We start from the raw sequence: 13,526 nt of genomic DNA, 5'->3' as shown, positions 1-13,526 counted from the left end.
AGATTTTATATATTTACTTGATAGAAAAAGAACACAGAGGGAGGAGGAGAAGCAGGTTCCCTGCCAAGCAGAGAGCCGGATGTGGGGCTCCATCCTAGGATCCTGGGATCATGACCTGAGCTGAAGGCAGTTCTTAACCGACTGAGCCAGGTGCTACCACCTTTAGTATTTCTTTTCTTACCTAAAGCAAAGTCCTGACTGATAAATGACAAGAAAAACATCTGATTTGAATACTTCCTCTGCTAACATTAACAGTATATTCCTGATCACTTAGCCCCTCTAAACTTCAGTTCTCTACTGTCTAAACCAGAAATAATATCAATGCCTGATGAAGATGTGAAAATTAAATAAAATAGGGATATGAATGAATCAGGTCGAACACGAATACTTCAATAAATGTAAGGTGATGAGAGAAGCACTAGCTAATTCAAAAGCTTAATTTTATAGGATAAAGTTGACATAATACAACTATCAACCAAATAAAAATGAAACAAAAGAGATACCAACCTGACATAGAAGAAATATGAAACAAGTAACATTTGTTCTCTGACACACATAACTGAATCAGTGCAACTCGGCTCGGTTTCCTTTTAGTGTATACTGGTGGCCATTCCATGTCAAAACCCACCACACCTCCAGTAGACAGATTCATGCTACAGGGGGAAAAATAGTGCAAACTAATTACATTAAAATTTTAACTTCTATATAGCTTCTACATTCGAAAATTAAAAGACAAGCCACATATAGAAGATATCTAAGATAGTGAACAGCCAGAAAATATTAAAAATTCCTTGAAAAGTCAGTAAAAAAAAAACAGATAATCCAATAAAAAGAAGAGGAGGAGGAAGACTTAGAGGAGGAGGAAAACAGGGAGAAGGAGGAGGAGGAAGAAGAAAAAAAAGAAGGGGAGGAGAGGAGGAGGAAGAGGGAAAATATGAACAGGCAATTCCCAAAAGAAAATCCAAATAGCCAATAAATCCAAATAAATATGTAAAGACATGAAACCTCACTTGAAATCAGATGCAAATTAATCAATACAATTTCATATCTACAAGATGGTAACAAGTAAAAGCCTCACGGTATCAAGTGCTGAGAAAGATCTCTACCTGTGGGACTGCTCAAACACTGGTGAATATAAATTGGCAAAATCCTCTTAGAAAAGGCTTTGACAGGGGGATCCCTGGGTGGCGCAGCGGTTTGGCGCCTGCCTTTGGCCCAGGGCACGATCCTGGAGACCCGGGATCGAATCCCACATCGGGCTCCCGGTGCATGGAGCCTGCTTCTCCCTCTGCCTGTGTCTCTGCCTCTCTCTCTCTCACTGTGTGCCTATCATAAATAAATAAAAAAAAATTTAAAAAAAAAAAAAAGAAAAGAAAAGGCTTTGACAGTGTTTAGCCGAAGATGTATAAACACTACGACCTGCAAGTTTTTCTCATAAATGTATCAAAATCTCATATGTGCACAACTAGACAGATGTTGAAGAATGTTCAAGGGCGCTTGAGTGGCTCAGTCAGTTAAGCATCTGCCTTCAATTCAGGTCATGATCCCAGGGTCCTGGGATTGAGCCCTGTGTCTGACTCTCTGCTCACTGGGGAGCCTGCTTCTTCCTCTCTCTCTCTGCCTGTCACTCCACTGCTTATGCACTCTCTCTCTCTCTCTCTCTGTCAAATAAATAAATAAAATCTTTAAAAAAAAAAAAAAAGAATATTCGTTGCAGGGGCACTGGGATGGCTCAGTCAGTTGGGCATCTGACTCTAAATTTCAGCTCAGGTCATAATCTCAGGGTCCTGCGATTGGCCCTGCATCCAGCCCTGCACTCAGCAGGGAGTCTACTTAAGGATTCCCTCTCTCCCTCTCTCTCTGCCCTTCCCATTGTTCACACACACGCACTCTCGCTCTCTCTCTAAAGTAAATAAATAAATCTTTGAAAAAATTATAATTTACTTCAAAAAAAAGTTCATTGCAATACAGTTCTTACCGGCAAAAATAGAAATAAACTACAATTCCATCAACAAAAGAATGGAAAAATTGCAGCATTATTGAAACAATGAAATATTATATAAAAGTTAAAATGAAACTACATATACCAGAAAGAAAAATTTTCAAAAAACATAAAATATTGAGTGAGAAAAACAAGTGGCAGAATACACATATAGTTTGATAGCACTTATTAAAGTTTTTAAATATGCAAAATAACATATGATATTTGGGGATATAAAAGTATATATATAAAATAGAAAACATGTGAGGGAATGTTAAGCACTAAACTCATGACAGAAGTTATCTCAGCAGAGGATGAGAAGGGACATACCTAACTTCCACGGTATTTTATCGTGACATTTCTTTTTTTTTTTTTTTTAAGATTTATTTATTTATTCATACAGAGAGAGCGAGAGAGAGGCAGAGACACAGGCAGAGGGAGAAGCAGGCTCCATGCAGGAAGCCCAATGTGGGACTCGATCCTAGGTCCCCAGGATCACATCCTGGGCTGCAGGCGGCACTAAACCACTGCACCACTGGGGCTGCCTATCGTGACATTTCTTAATAAAGATTTGAAGAAAATGAAAAAAAAAAATATTTGAAGAAAATGGATATCAAGATTTGCTAAAGCCAGGGTTTTGTTATATTATTTTCTGTTTTTGTTTATATTTGCCTATTTTACAATTTTTAAAAACTAAACACATGTATCACAAAAGAATCTCCACTTCTGCTTTGGGCAAGATGGAGTGAGTAACAGTGATCACATATACATTTCCTCTATGAACAAACAGAAAGTTTTACAAAATAGGTAACAGTTTTCAGACACTGAACAATACACAGTACAGGCCTATGCTCTCTGAGGGAAAAAAAACCTTGGGGGATACTCTACTGTTGCCCTAGCTTTCTATTTGGAACACTTTCCAGACCACAGAGCAGGGAGGAGAAGTCAAAGCAGAGCACGGAGTTAGGAAGACAGGGTTCAGAGCCAGAGAGGATGAGGCAGCTAGAGGTAGTTTCTGGAGAGAAGGGAGATAGACAAGAAAGAGGCTGAATCAAGAACAATCAGGGAGGGCAGCCCCGGTGGCTCAGCGGTTTAGTGCCGCCTGCAGTCCAGGTTGTGATCCTGGAGACCCCAGATCAAGTCCCGCGTCTAGCTCCCTGTGTGGAGACTGCTTCTCCCTCTGCCTGTGTCTCTGCCTCTCTCTCTGTGTGTGTCTCTTGAATAAATAAATAAAATCTTTAAAAAAAAAGAAAAAAAAAAGAATGTGACTCTAACCAGGATGAAAATCATTTCATTGAAAAAAATAACTAAAACAACCATTATAAATATGCTGAACATGTTCAAATATTTAAAAGAAAACATGAATATGAGAGCCAAAATGGAAGGTATTTTTAAAAAGGAAACAAAAAGAACTTCTAGAGATGAAAAATACAATAAAACTTAAAATTAAAAAAAAAAAAAAAAACTTAAAATTCACAGGATGGGAATGACAGTCACTACAGAAGGACATAAAGTCAACTTGCAGACATAGCAAAAGAAACAATTCAAACCAAAACACAGAGAAAAAAAATCAAAGAAAAACAATAAAAGACTGAAAGAGACAAGAACCCTATGACCAATAACACAGTATTAAGCAATCCAACCTGTGTGTGTAGAAGCTACCAGAGGAGAAAAGAGTATCAGAATGAGGAAAAAATTAATTAATTAATTAATTAAAATGCATATATATGTGTGTGTATACATATATATATATACATACTTACATATATAGAGAGAGAAATTTTTAGGATCTGATGAGACTAGAAACCCACAGGTCCAAAAAGCTCATCCTGCCCAAGCAGGATGAAGACAAACCACATGACACAAAGGCACACCAAAATCAAATTGTTGAAAACCTGTGATAGCAAAAATCTTTTAGTTGGCCAGTACAGGTAAGAAAAAAAGCCTGTCTGCCTATCCTAATGCACACAGAATTGATTGGGACTATACTCGTGTTTATTGCCTTGAGATATGACATGATACAGCGCTGACAAAGGTGAGATGGTGGAGTTAATACATAATAACAAATGACAGATTTTACCTTCTCTGTGAGACAAATTTTGTTCTATACAAAGAGACCCAAAAGTGGCCAGTTAACTGTGGTAGGAGTGAGGACACCTGAATACTATTTCTAGAATTCACCTGCCACCGGGAGATCATTAATAAATAGATTAACTTACCGCTGTATCTTTTAACCATTGCAATGTACAACAGTTAAAAAAGAGAGAAAGAGAGACAGATATAACAACTTTGAAGAAGATCTGAATGAATTCCCTACTTCTTCTCCTTGTAAAATGCTTCAAAAGCCTTGGATTGCATTATTGCATAGTCCTTATTTAACAAACCAATTTTTAAAAATACTAACAGTCATTTCTAATGTTCTTCTTAGGAATCATTTGTTGGGGGATCCCGGGGTGGCTCAGTGGTTTAGTGCCTGCCAGGGCGCGATCCTGGAGTTCCGGGATCAAGTCCCACATGGGGCTCCTGGCATGGAGCCTGCTTCTCCCTCCTCCTGTGTCTCTGCCTCTCTCTCTCTCTCTCTCTCTCTCTCTCATAAATAAATAAATAAATCTTTAAAAAAAAAAAAGAAATCACTTGCTGTAATTGTTGCTAACTAAATGCAACAGAGTTGATCACAACCATTATCCAATATTACTAGGTTGGTATTTTTAACGAAATATAAAGGGACATTTGGAGGTTGAATAATTCTTGCATTGTTTTTGTCTTACTTTGATGAAATAAATAATGTGTTCATTCGTTCATGGGTGAAATAAACAATGTGTTTAGATATATAGAACACTAGATATATATAGAACTACTGTTCTATATATCTGAAATATTGAAAGTAACAAAAAATTAGCTAAAGTAATAGACTTATGAATGAATAGGTACATTACACATTTAATCCAGTGATTTTTAAGGTTTTTTAACATAAAATTAGAACTTTGTCAAGTGATATTCTACATGCAGAAATAATTATCTATGTAACACACTTTAACTGTAAAATTCAGTATATATACAAATATTGTCATATTAGTTATCTTCTAAGGGTACAAATTCAAATGAAACTAGGAAATTCAAATCTCTTACCTAATATCTTCTGATAGAAAAGAACAATCACTAGCTTCATAACTATAAACAATAGATCCAGTGAATTCTAAGAAAGAGAGGTCGTCTTCAAAAACACTCTTCTGAATCGATGCCTTGAATTAAATAAAATTTCAAAAAGGCACAAATAACATTCACATTAAATAAGAGAGGTTCATGGAGAAAATAAAGTTCAGTGAAACATTCAAATTATAGTTCTAAGTTTTTATCAACTAATGTTGATAATAAAGGCTAATAAAGTCATAAGGACAATGTATCAAAAATAAAGCCACCCACCATAAAATTACTTTCCTAAAAAGCTTATTTGCAAACTTCTAATCCTATTTTCATAAGAGCACTTATTAATTTTTTTCTGTAATTATATTAGTATTCTAGATGTAATAATGTTGCCTTAAAATGCTGAAGAGTGGCTGGTGATCTTCAATCTATGAAAACTTACACTTGCTTACCCACAAAAATTTACCAAAGTAAGTACTGTCTAACTTATCTAAATTAGAACAAACAAGTAACGTCAACCATATATAATAGATAAAAAGGTAAAATACAGAGTAAGAATTCCCATTTTGTAAACCTCATTAAAATTTAATCTCATTTACCTATTCAATGACTAGACTGTGGTTTAATCACACAATAGCAACTCTAACTTACATGGTGACCTCAAGTTTACAAGTGAAGGCTGATTTTACAGTCAAATTTACACTACATTTCCCATCTGAAAGAATAACTGGTGAACCACATACCTTTGTTTCTACTGCAGTACATGTCTCATTCTGCATAGACATCCATTCAGGAAGTTTTCGCGGCTGTGGAGTTCTTTCCAATTTTTTTTCATTCATCTTTAATAGGCTCTAGTTGCAAAATCAAAAAAAAAATTACTCTGTGAATAAACACAGTGCAGTCTTAGAAAAAAAACTCAGAGAGGCCTGTGGATATGACTGAAGAACCAAACATGCACATTTAAAGTTATGGCATTTGACCCATGTATAGGTTTTAAGAGCTGGAATTGCAAACCAAAAGGAAGCAGGTGTAATACGCTGGATCTAATAATTATACATTTAGTAACAGTTCTTCTTTTTAAAATAAGTGAGTCAATTTAATTGAGTTCTAGGGCTCTAACAGTTTCAAAATCCTATTATTCTATGACTTTGATCCTTTAAAGAATAATCTTTATCTCATTACAATGATAATCCTTGGGTGCGTAAATTCTTACAAATTTTTGACATCTTTAATTTTCTTATCATCTGTCCTAAGATCTAAGTAAACTCAGCAAACTGTTGGACATGTTCACAAGTCTACTTGAAAAATGAATTTTTAGACAGAGAACAGCTTTTCTATATTAAGGGGTTTTTTTATTAAGCTCTTGGCCTAGTAAGTGAACAAGTTTCCCTAAGAAGTGCTTCACAGAGAATATTTTTTAAAAATCTGTTACTAGCTTTGAGGGCTCTTCTCAATGTAAACCACATGGAAGGAATGGTTATAGAAAACACAATGAATAGGAGACCATGACAAACTCTTTTTGTTAATGGCAAATGGATCCATACCCTGGTGTGACTTAACACACTAAACTGAAATAGCTTGAAGTTCTTAATAAAATCTTTCCAACTCCAGCAGCAGTTTTGAATATGTACCTGAAGATTCTTATGAGGAAACATATTAATATGAAATAATCACAGCAACTATTTATGATTTAGGGGTAGCCTGTTATCCCTATTGAAACGTAGCAATATAACCCTGAAGAAACTAAATAGTACCAGCAAGTATCCATATTAATTGCTCATTTTCTCAAGCAGAAACCCCCAAAACTGAGAATACTGATAATTTATAAAGGAAATTTTTAAAAGATTGCTCTAGCAAAATTTTCTATATAGAACCAACTCTACCACTCTAATGCACTGAAGAGTTAAGAACAGGCTAGTAATTCACTCTCCCTACTAGGGAGGAGAAATGAAAAACCTCAACCACGGATCCCAGTAATACACTAATAATCTCAAACCAGATGGTAGCCTTGTAAACCTATCAATGGTATTTACTAGCAGAAAAATATTAAAGACTACCTATCTAGTAAAAGCTGTTTGCAAGATATAGCTCAACAACTATCTTGACTGCTCATCACAAATGAGCCTTGAATTATGGATTTATTAATTTATGGTTGAAAAATGAGGAGTAGTCGAGTAAGCTGTGTAATTAAAAAAAGTTCCAAAACCAAAACAACTTCCTTTGTGCAATTTTTTGCACACATTGCTCAAAACTATCCTGTTAATCCAAAACCATAACATGTCCTATTGCAAAAGAAAAGGACATTTTTGGAATCTGTGTCTGACAGTCTGGGGATCCTCCAAAAAAAGAATATGCCATCTGCACTTGGTGCTTGCTCGTATTCTTTGAATCATTAGCAAAGTTTGGTGTTGGGTAAGATCTATGATTCACTAATCAGAATGGACAACTCAAGTTTGGGTGTTACCATTTATATTATATGTAATAAGATAAAACACCTAAAATATATGTTTTAGTCACTATAAAACATTCTACAGATGTTAGTAGTTAATACATTTATATGTGTCACAAATTTAAAACTCTTAACAGGAGAGTTAAAAGCTGATCACAAAGTGTACTTTTACATATGGTGTGGTTTTTTTAAGATTTTATTTATAAATAAATAAATAAATAAATATTTTAGTTATTTATTCGAGAGAGAGAGAGAGAGAGAGAGAGAGAGGGGCTCTGAGGGAGAAGCAGGCTCCATGCAGGGATCAGGCCCTGGGCTGAAGGTGGCGCTAGACAGCTGAGCCACCCAGGCTGCCCTATATGATCGATCTGTTCTTAATCTTAAAAAATTATTTAAGGAAAACAAGTTTTTGCTATTCACCGAGTAGATAATTTGCAAAACTGCCAGAAAATTATGGTCTCTGAAAATAATAGACAACTCTAAAAAACAACTATAAAATCTTGGAATTTTGTAAGTAATTCATTCATGCTGCCAAAACAGAAATAAACTTCAGTAACTCTTCCCTGAAGCCACCTATAACACTAAAATCATTTTAATTTGAAATGCCCAGTTTTCAGATGTAAAACTCTCTTTTGCACACAAAATTCTGTCTAGATGCTTCCAGGCAAAGAATTTGAAAGTAAACTTGTTTACAAACCTAACATCTTTGTCAAATTTACTTAGATGTCACGACAGATAAAAGCACAAAGAAAATTAAGGTTGTAGAATAATTTCACAAGGAAATTCTTGAAGATACATGAAGATTTTAAATTGCTTATCAGATAAAGGTTATTCTCGGAAGGGATCTAAGTCATTGAGTAATAGAATTTATTTAGATATTTAACTGTATTGTTGTTGAGTATAAATAACCTTGACACATCTTTTTCAAGTCTTTTATCATTTCATAATACTTCATCTTGTACTATTAAAAGATCTTAAATTCCTCTTTGAAATAAATACAGATGGTACCTAACAATGGTTTGACTTAGGACTTTATGACATTACAACAGTGCAAAAGCAATACACATTCACTAGAAATCACACTTCAGATTTTGAACTTGTATCTTTTTTTGTGCTAGTGATGAAGCTGGGCAGCAGCATGGAGCCACAGCTCCTGGTCAGCCACACCATCACAAAGATAAACAACCAATACACTGACAACCATTCTGTAATCATGCAACTTTCCGTCCTGGTTTCACTTTTAGTAAATTTGTCAATAAATTACGAGATATTCAACACTTTATATAAGATAGTCTTCCTGTTAGAGGATTTTGCCCAACTGTAGACCAATGTAAGCTGTTCTGAGCACGTTTCTGGTTGGCTAAGCTAAGCTATGATGTTTGGGAGGTTAGATGTATGAAATATATTTTTCAACTTCCAGTGGATCTATCAGGGAAGTCCTTAGTCAAGGAAGATCTGTAATATACTTTGATTTGCTTTGGTTTGGACTTTCCTGCAATCATCCTGCCTATCTATCTACCATTATCTACTACTTTTCAATCTTCATCACTTTTTTAAAGGCTGTCCCTAAGCAATATACACCTGGGATTTTTATTATTTTTTTATTTTTCTATTTTTTGTTTTGAATAGTCCCATTGAACATCTCTGTCTTTCAAATGGGTAATTCATCTCATTTGCAGTTAGTATAAGAACATGAGTTTTCTCTTCAATCTTACTTTGATTAGTATTTATCTTACTTTATCCAGTTTTCTTACTCTTTTCTCATTTTTCCTAATTGGCTGAAATTAAATTCATACTTCTCTCCCATTATCAATGACAAAACATCCATTTTTTCTCATCCTATTACCATACTATCTCAGCAAAATAATGTAACAATATCCTTTCCCCATAAAGGCCTCACATTTCCACTGTCCTTCTGTTTTTACTTCTCCACCCTTCTAATTACTGTTTTTTGTTGAAAAGGTTTTAAGTAATAGCCTGTTCATTTTCTTAGTATTGCTCTTCTATTTCATGAATCCTTACTATTTTCTAAACATTTATATTATAAATTTCCAACACCCATTTCAATATAAATGTATTTATAAATTAAACATGTAAATGCATATATTGTCTACTATAGTTCCCTCTTCCCTTCATCTTACCCCTTTTGAATCCTGTTCTGACTCAAATGTTTGTGTAGAGAACTCTTGAAATTACTTTCGTCAGGTAGAATATTATGGTAATAAAATGACTCCCTGCATTTGTGAAAATGTATTTTTTCAAATAGAATGATATGTTGGTTGAGCATAATAGTCCCTCGGTAGTCTATAGATATTCTCTTACTATCTTCTACCTTTTGATGCTGCAAGTAAGAAACCCATTGTTTCTCTGATGCTTTTTCTATTGTGAGTAATCTATTTCCCACCTGGGAGCTTGAAAGACTTTCAAAGATTTTTATATTTTAAGGAGCCTAAGAGTGAACTTATTCTCCTTGAGATCAGTGAATCCTTGGAAAGGACTCCTTTCCAAGTCTTTTTCTTAAGATCAGAAAAATCTCCCCTCATTATGGGTTGAATTGTATGCCTCCTCAAAAAAAAAAAAAAAAAAAGGTGTCAAGAGTCCTAACCTCCAGTGCTTCAGCATGTGGCTCTTTATTTGGAAAGAGTTGTTACAGAGGTAATCAAATTTAAACAAGGTTATTACAGTAGTCTCTAATCCAAACTAAGTGGTGTCTGTACAAAAAGGGCAAATATGGACACAGAGACAGACATGCATAGAGGGAAGATAATGTGAAGAAACAATGGAGAAAGAGCCATCTATAAGCCATGAAGACAAGGTCTGAAACAGATCCTTCCCCCACAGTCCTCAGAAGGAAACAACTTCAACAACTTGATTTCGGACTTCTGGCCTCCAAAACCATGAGACAATAAATTACTGTTAAATCATGGAGTTTGTAGCACTTAACTATGACACTTGCAGCAAACTCCCTATTTCTAGTTATTAATTGCCACTATCTCTTCTTTTTTTCCTTCTATAGCATTTATTCACATGCTGGTGAATTTCTTCCTACCTGGATTTCTTCTCCTAGACTCTATATTTTTCCTTCCTGACTGCCATCTCTTTAATTTTGTTCTTTGTATGTTAAGATATGTCTTCTACTTGATTTCCAAGATGCTTATTTCGCTCTCAATGGTGATATCCTCTTTCGGTTTGTCTACTGAATTTTTATAATGTTAAATCTTGATTGTTAGTTCCAGAAAGTTTATGTTCTACTTGAGTCTCCCTAAATGTGATTATATTTCTTTCTTTTGTAAAAGTTATAATCTAGTTCAAATATCTGTTTCAATGAAACTCTCTTATTCTGGGTGTTCTTTGGTCTTTCCACTGAGGCTGGCTTCTTTAGTTGAACTGTTATTTTCCTTTGCCTGTAAAACGCTATTTGCCATCAGCAGTGATCTACTCTTAGGGTCCCTCAAGAAGCTGCAAATAGTACAAAGATTGTAAGTCTCCCACTGAAGTATTAGGAGGCAATTCTCTATTCACAGAGCTCCCAAAGTGTAATCTCAAGACCTAGCCCATCAGCACACTAAATTCAGCAGTACAGCTCCTCTGGAAATGCTCTAAGACAGGAAAGACCAAGTTGGCATCCTAGAACCAGTTGTTCAGTTCACTCAACAAATATCTACGTTGTTTAGAGCCATATTTGTTCTACCACAGTAATTCCACTGAGTATTTTAAGGAATTATGTTTCAATTCCTGTCTTACACTGCAATTTTCCTTTTCAACCATTCTTTTATTTTTATTCTTTTCAAAGTTTTATTTTAATTCTAGTTAACATATAGTGTAATATTGGTTTGAGGAGTAGAATTTAGTGATTCATCACTTACATATAACACCCAGTGCTAACATCACAAGTGCCTTCCTTAGTTCCCATCACCCAAAAAAGAAAAAAAAAAAACCCAACCCATCATCCATTTGGCCCAACCCCCACCCACCTCCCTCTATCAACCTTCTTCAGTTCGTTTTTTTAACACAATTTCCTATTGAGCCCATTGATAATACTTATAAAGACTTTTAGTTCTTGTTTGTTTGTTTGTTTGTTTGTTTAGAAATTATTTTTTACCCAGGGTCAACTATTCAGCTAAGTAAGCTTGATAGCTGTTGATTTTTCTCAAATACATGTTAATTCTCAATACCCACTTCATTTACAAATCAAAGTCTATACCAGGAGTCCATAACATTTTCAACTTCATGGCACATTCAGAAAATGAAAATATTTTTATATGGGAAGGTGATCTGAGATTGTGTATTTGACATTTTGTAAAAATTACATTATATCTTCATTATAAAATTAAACTTTTTGAACAAGAAACTAAATTATTTAGATAAACATAACTTTTCCATATTAGGCTTTCTGCTTAAAAGGACTACATACAACTCCTGATTAAAACCTTTTAACAGGGCAGCCCCAGTGGCGCAGCGGTTTAGCGCCGCCTGCAGCCCAGGGCGTGATCCTGGAAACCCTGGATCAAGTCCCACATTGGGCTCTCTGCATGGTGCTTGCTTCTCCCTCTGCCTGTGTCTCTGCCTCTCTCTCTCTCTCTCTCTCTGTGTCTCTATGAATAAATAAATAAAATCTTAAAAATAAATAAATAAATAAAACCTTTTAACAATATTTTCTTAATTACTGAGCAGCCATCAGAGTGAAGCTTTATTAGCACAAGTGGTAGCAAATGGCAAGAGGAGGCTTTGCTCTAAAAGGCTGAAAAGTTCTTTTTCACTGTTAACCAATATTCCAACAATTTGACCTCTTTAAATTGTACTTCAAGAATGCTGAAATTCTTTAAATCTAATAGCTTCTCCTTTTCTTCTACTGAAAACTATGTTAATTCCTTCTGATATTATAAATAAGTTCTGAATACAAGTGAATTTTTATATCAAGTATTTCAATAAACTGTGATAAAGTTCTGTCATCGGCATACACTGAATATTCTCTACAAGTATTATTAATTCATCCTTAGAATTCAAATAATACCAATTAAATGTCATTTCTAAAACTATTTTAATTTCACTCTCCCAAAGCTAAATTATTACTCAATCTATAAACTTTGTCAGTACATGTTAATATATTTTCCACATAATCATTGCACTTCTAAGTTAATTCAGGTGCTCAAAATGTCAGTTAAGGATACCATTTATTGAAGCCAATAAATATACTTCAACAAATCTGCAAAGAACCATTCACATGGAATAATTTGAAATTTTCTTTTAGCTTATAAATCTTCCTTTAGACTGTCAATACACTTCATTCCTGAAATAGCTAACCACATTTATTCACCTAAAGATGAAAAGAAGGTACTATAGCAGCTTAGACTTCATTAGGTTCACCATTTTTATGACTTCATTTAATGTGGAACTCAAAACTACAGGCAAACTTTAATATACAGGAGTTTCTCTGTGAATAACACAATTTATTACCTAGAATATCAGGGGTTTTTTATATTGAAACTCAATGTAAAGCCTAAACCTTCCTGTTATTATCAGTCCCAAACTTCCACTATGTCCACAATATCTTGTATGTTTCAAGATATTCTCTTTGAATACTTCAGTTTTGAAACTACTTTGCCAAGCAAACGATGTCCTTTCAAGCATTTTTCTTCAAAGATTCTATATAGCTTTCTCTGGCCCATTACCAATATTTATGGATTCGTATCTGCAATGAACAATTTTTTCATTAAATAATCCTCTGAATTAGTCCTGTCTTTTATGTCTTTGACAAATTTTAAACATATCTTCCAACAGAATAATTGAAAATGGCAACTTTTCCACTTCCTTCGCTTTACTGACGCAAATACAATGTTCCAAATAGGCAGGAAAGGAGCAAATTTGGCAAACTAGTGATGTATTTGGGCTTTATTAAATGTGCAATCCTATAACTAGCTCCTTGAGCTCAATCTGATGATCACAATCACT

The 13,526-nt window shown here is 34.6% G+C and overlaps 1 protein-coding gene across 5 annotated transcripts in view; it reads right to left on the bottom strand.

Moving 5' to 3' along the window:
* Positions 1-13,526, bottom strand: part of WRN (WRN RecQ like helicase) — a 140,627-nt gene that overhangs the window by 102,815 nt on the left and 24,286 nt on the right. For all 5 annotated transcript variants that reach the window (XM_072776358.1, XM_072776356.1, XM_072776355.1 and 2 more), the window contains exons 2-4: positions 5,869-5,976; positions 5,111-5,223; positions 508-653 (exon numbers count right to left, since the gene is read on the bottom strand). In XM_072776358.1, the coding sequence (XP_072632459.1) occupies positions 508-653; positions 5,111-5,223; positions 5,869-5,964 (355 nt within the window). In that variant the 5' untranslated portion in view covers positions 5,965-5,976. The remainder of the gene's footprint in view (positions 1-507; positions 654-5,110; positions 5,224-5,868; positions 5,977-13,526) is intronic.

The sequence above is a fragment of the Canis lupus genome, chromosome 15, assembly GCF_048164855.1.
Source record: "Canis lupus baileyi chromosome 15, mCanLup2.hap1, whole genome shotgun sequence".
Classification (NCBI taxonomy): Eukaryota; Metazoa; Chordata; class Mammalia; order Carnivora; family Canidae; genus Canis; species Canis lupus.
The sequence above is the reverse complement of the archived record's forward strand: the minus strand, read 5'-3'. Positions and strand labels throughout refer to the sequence as shown.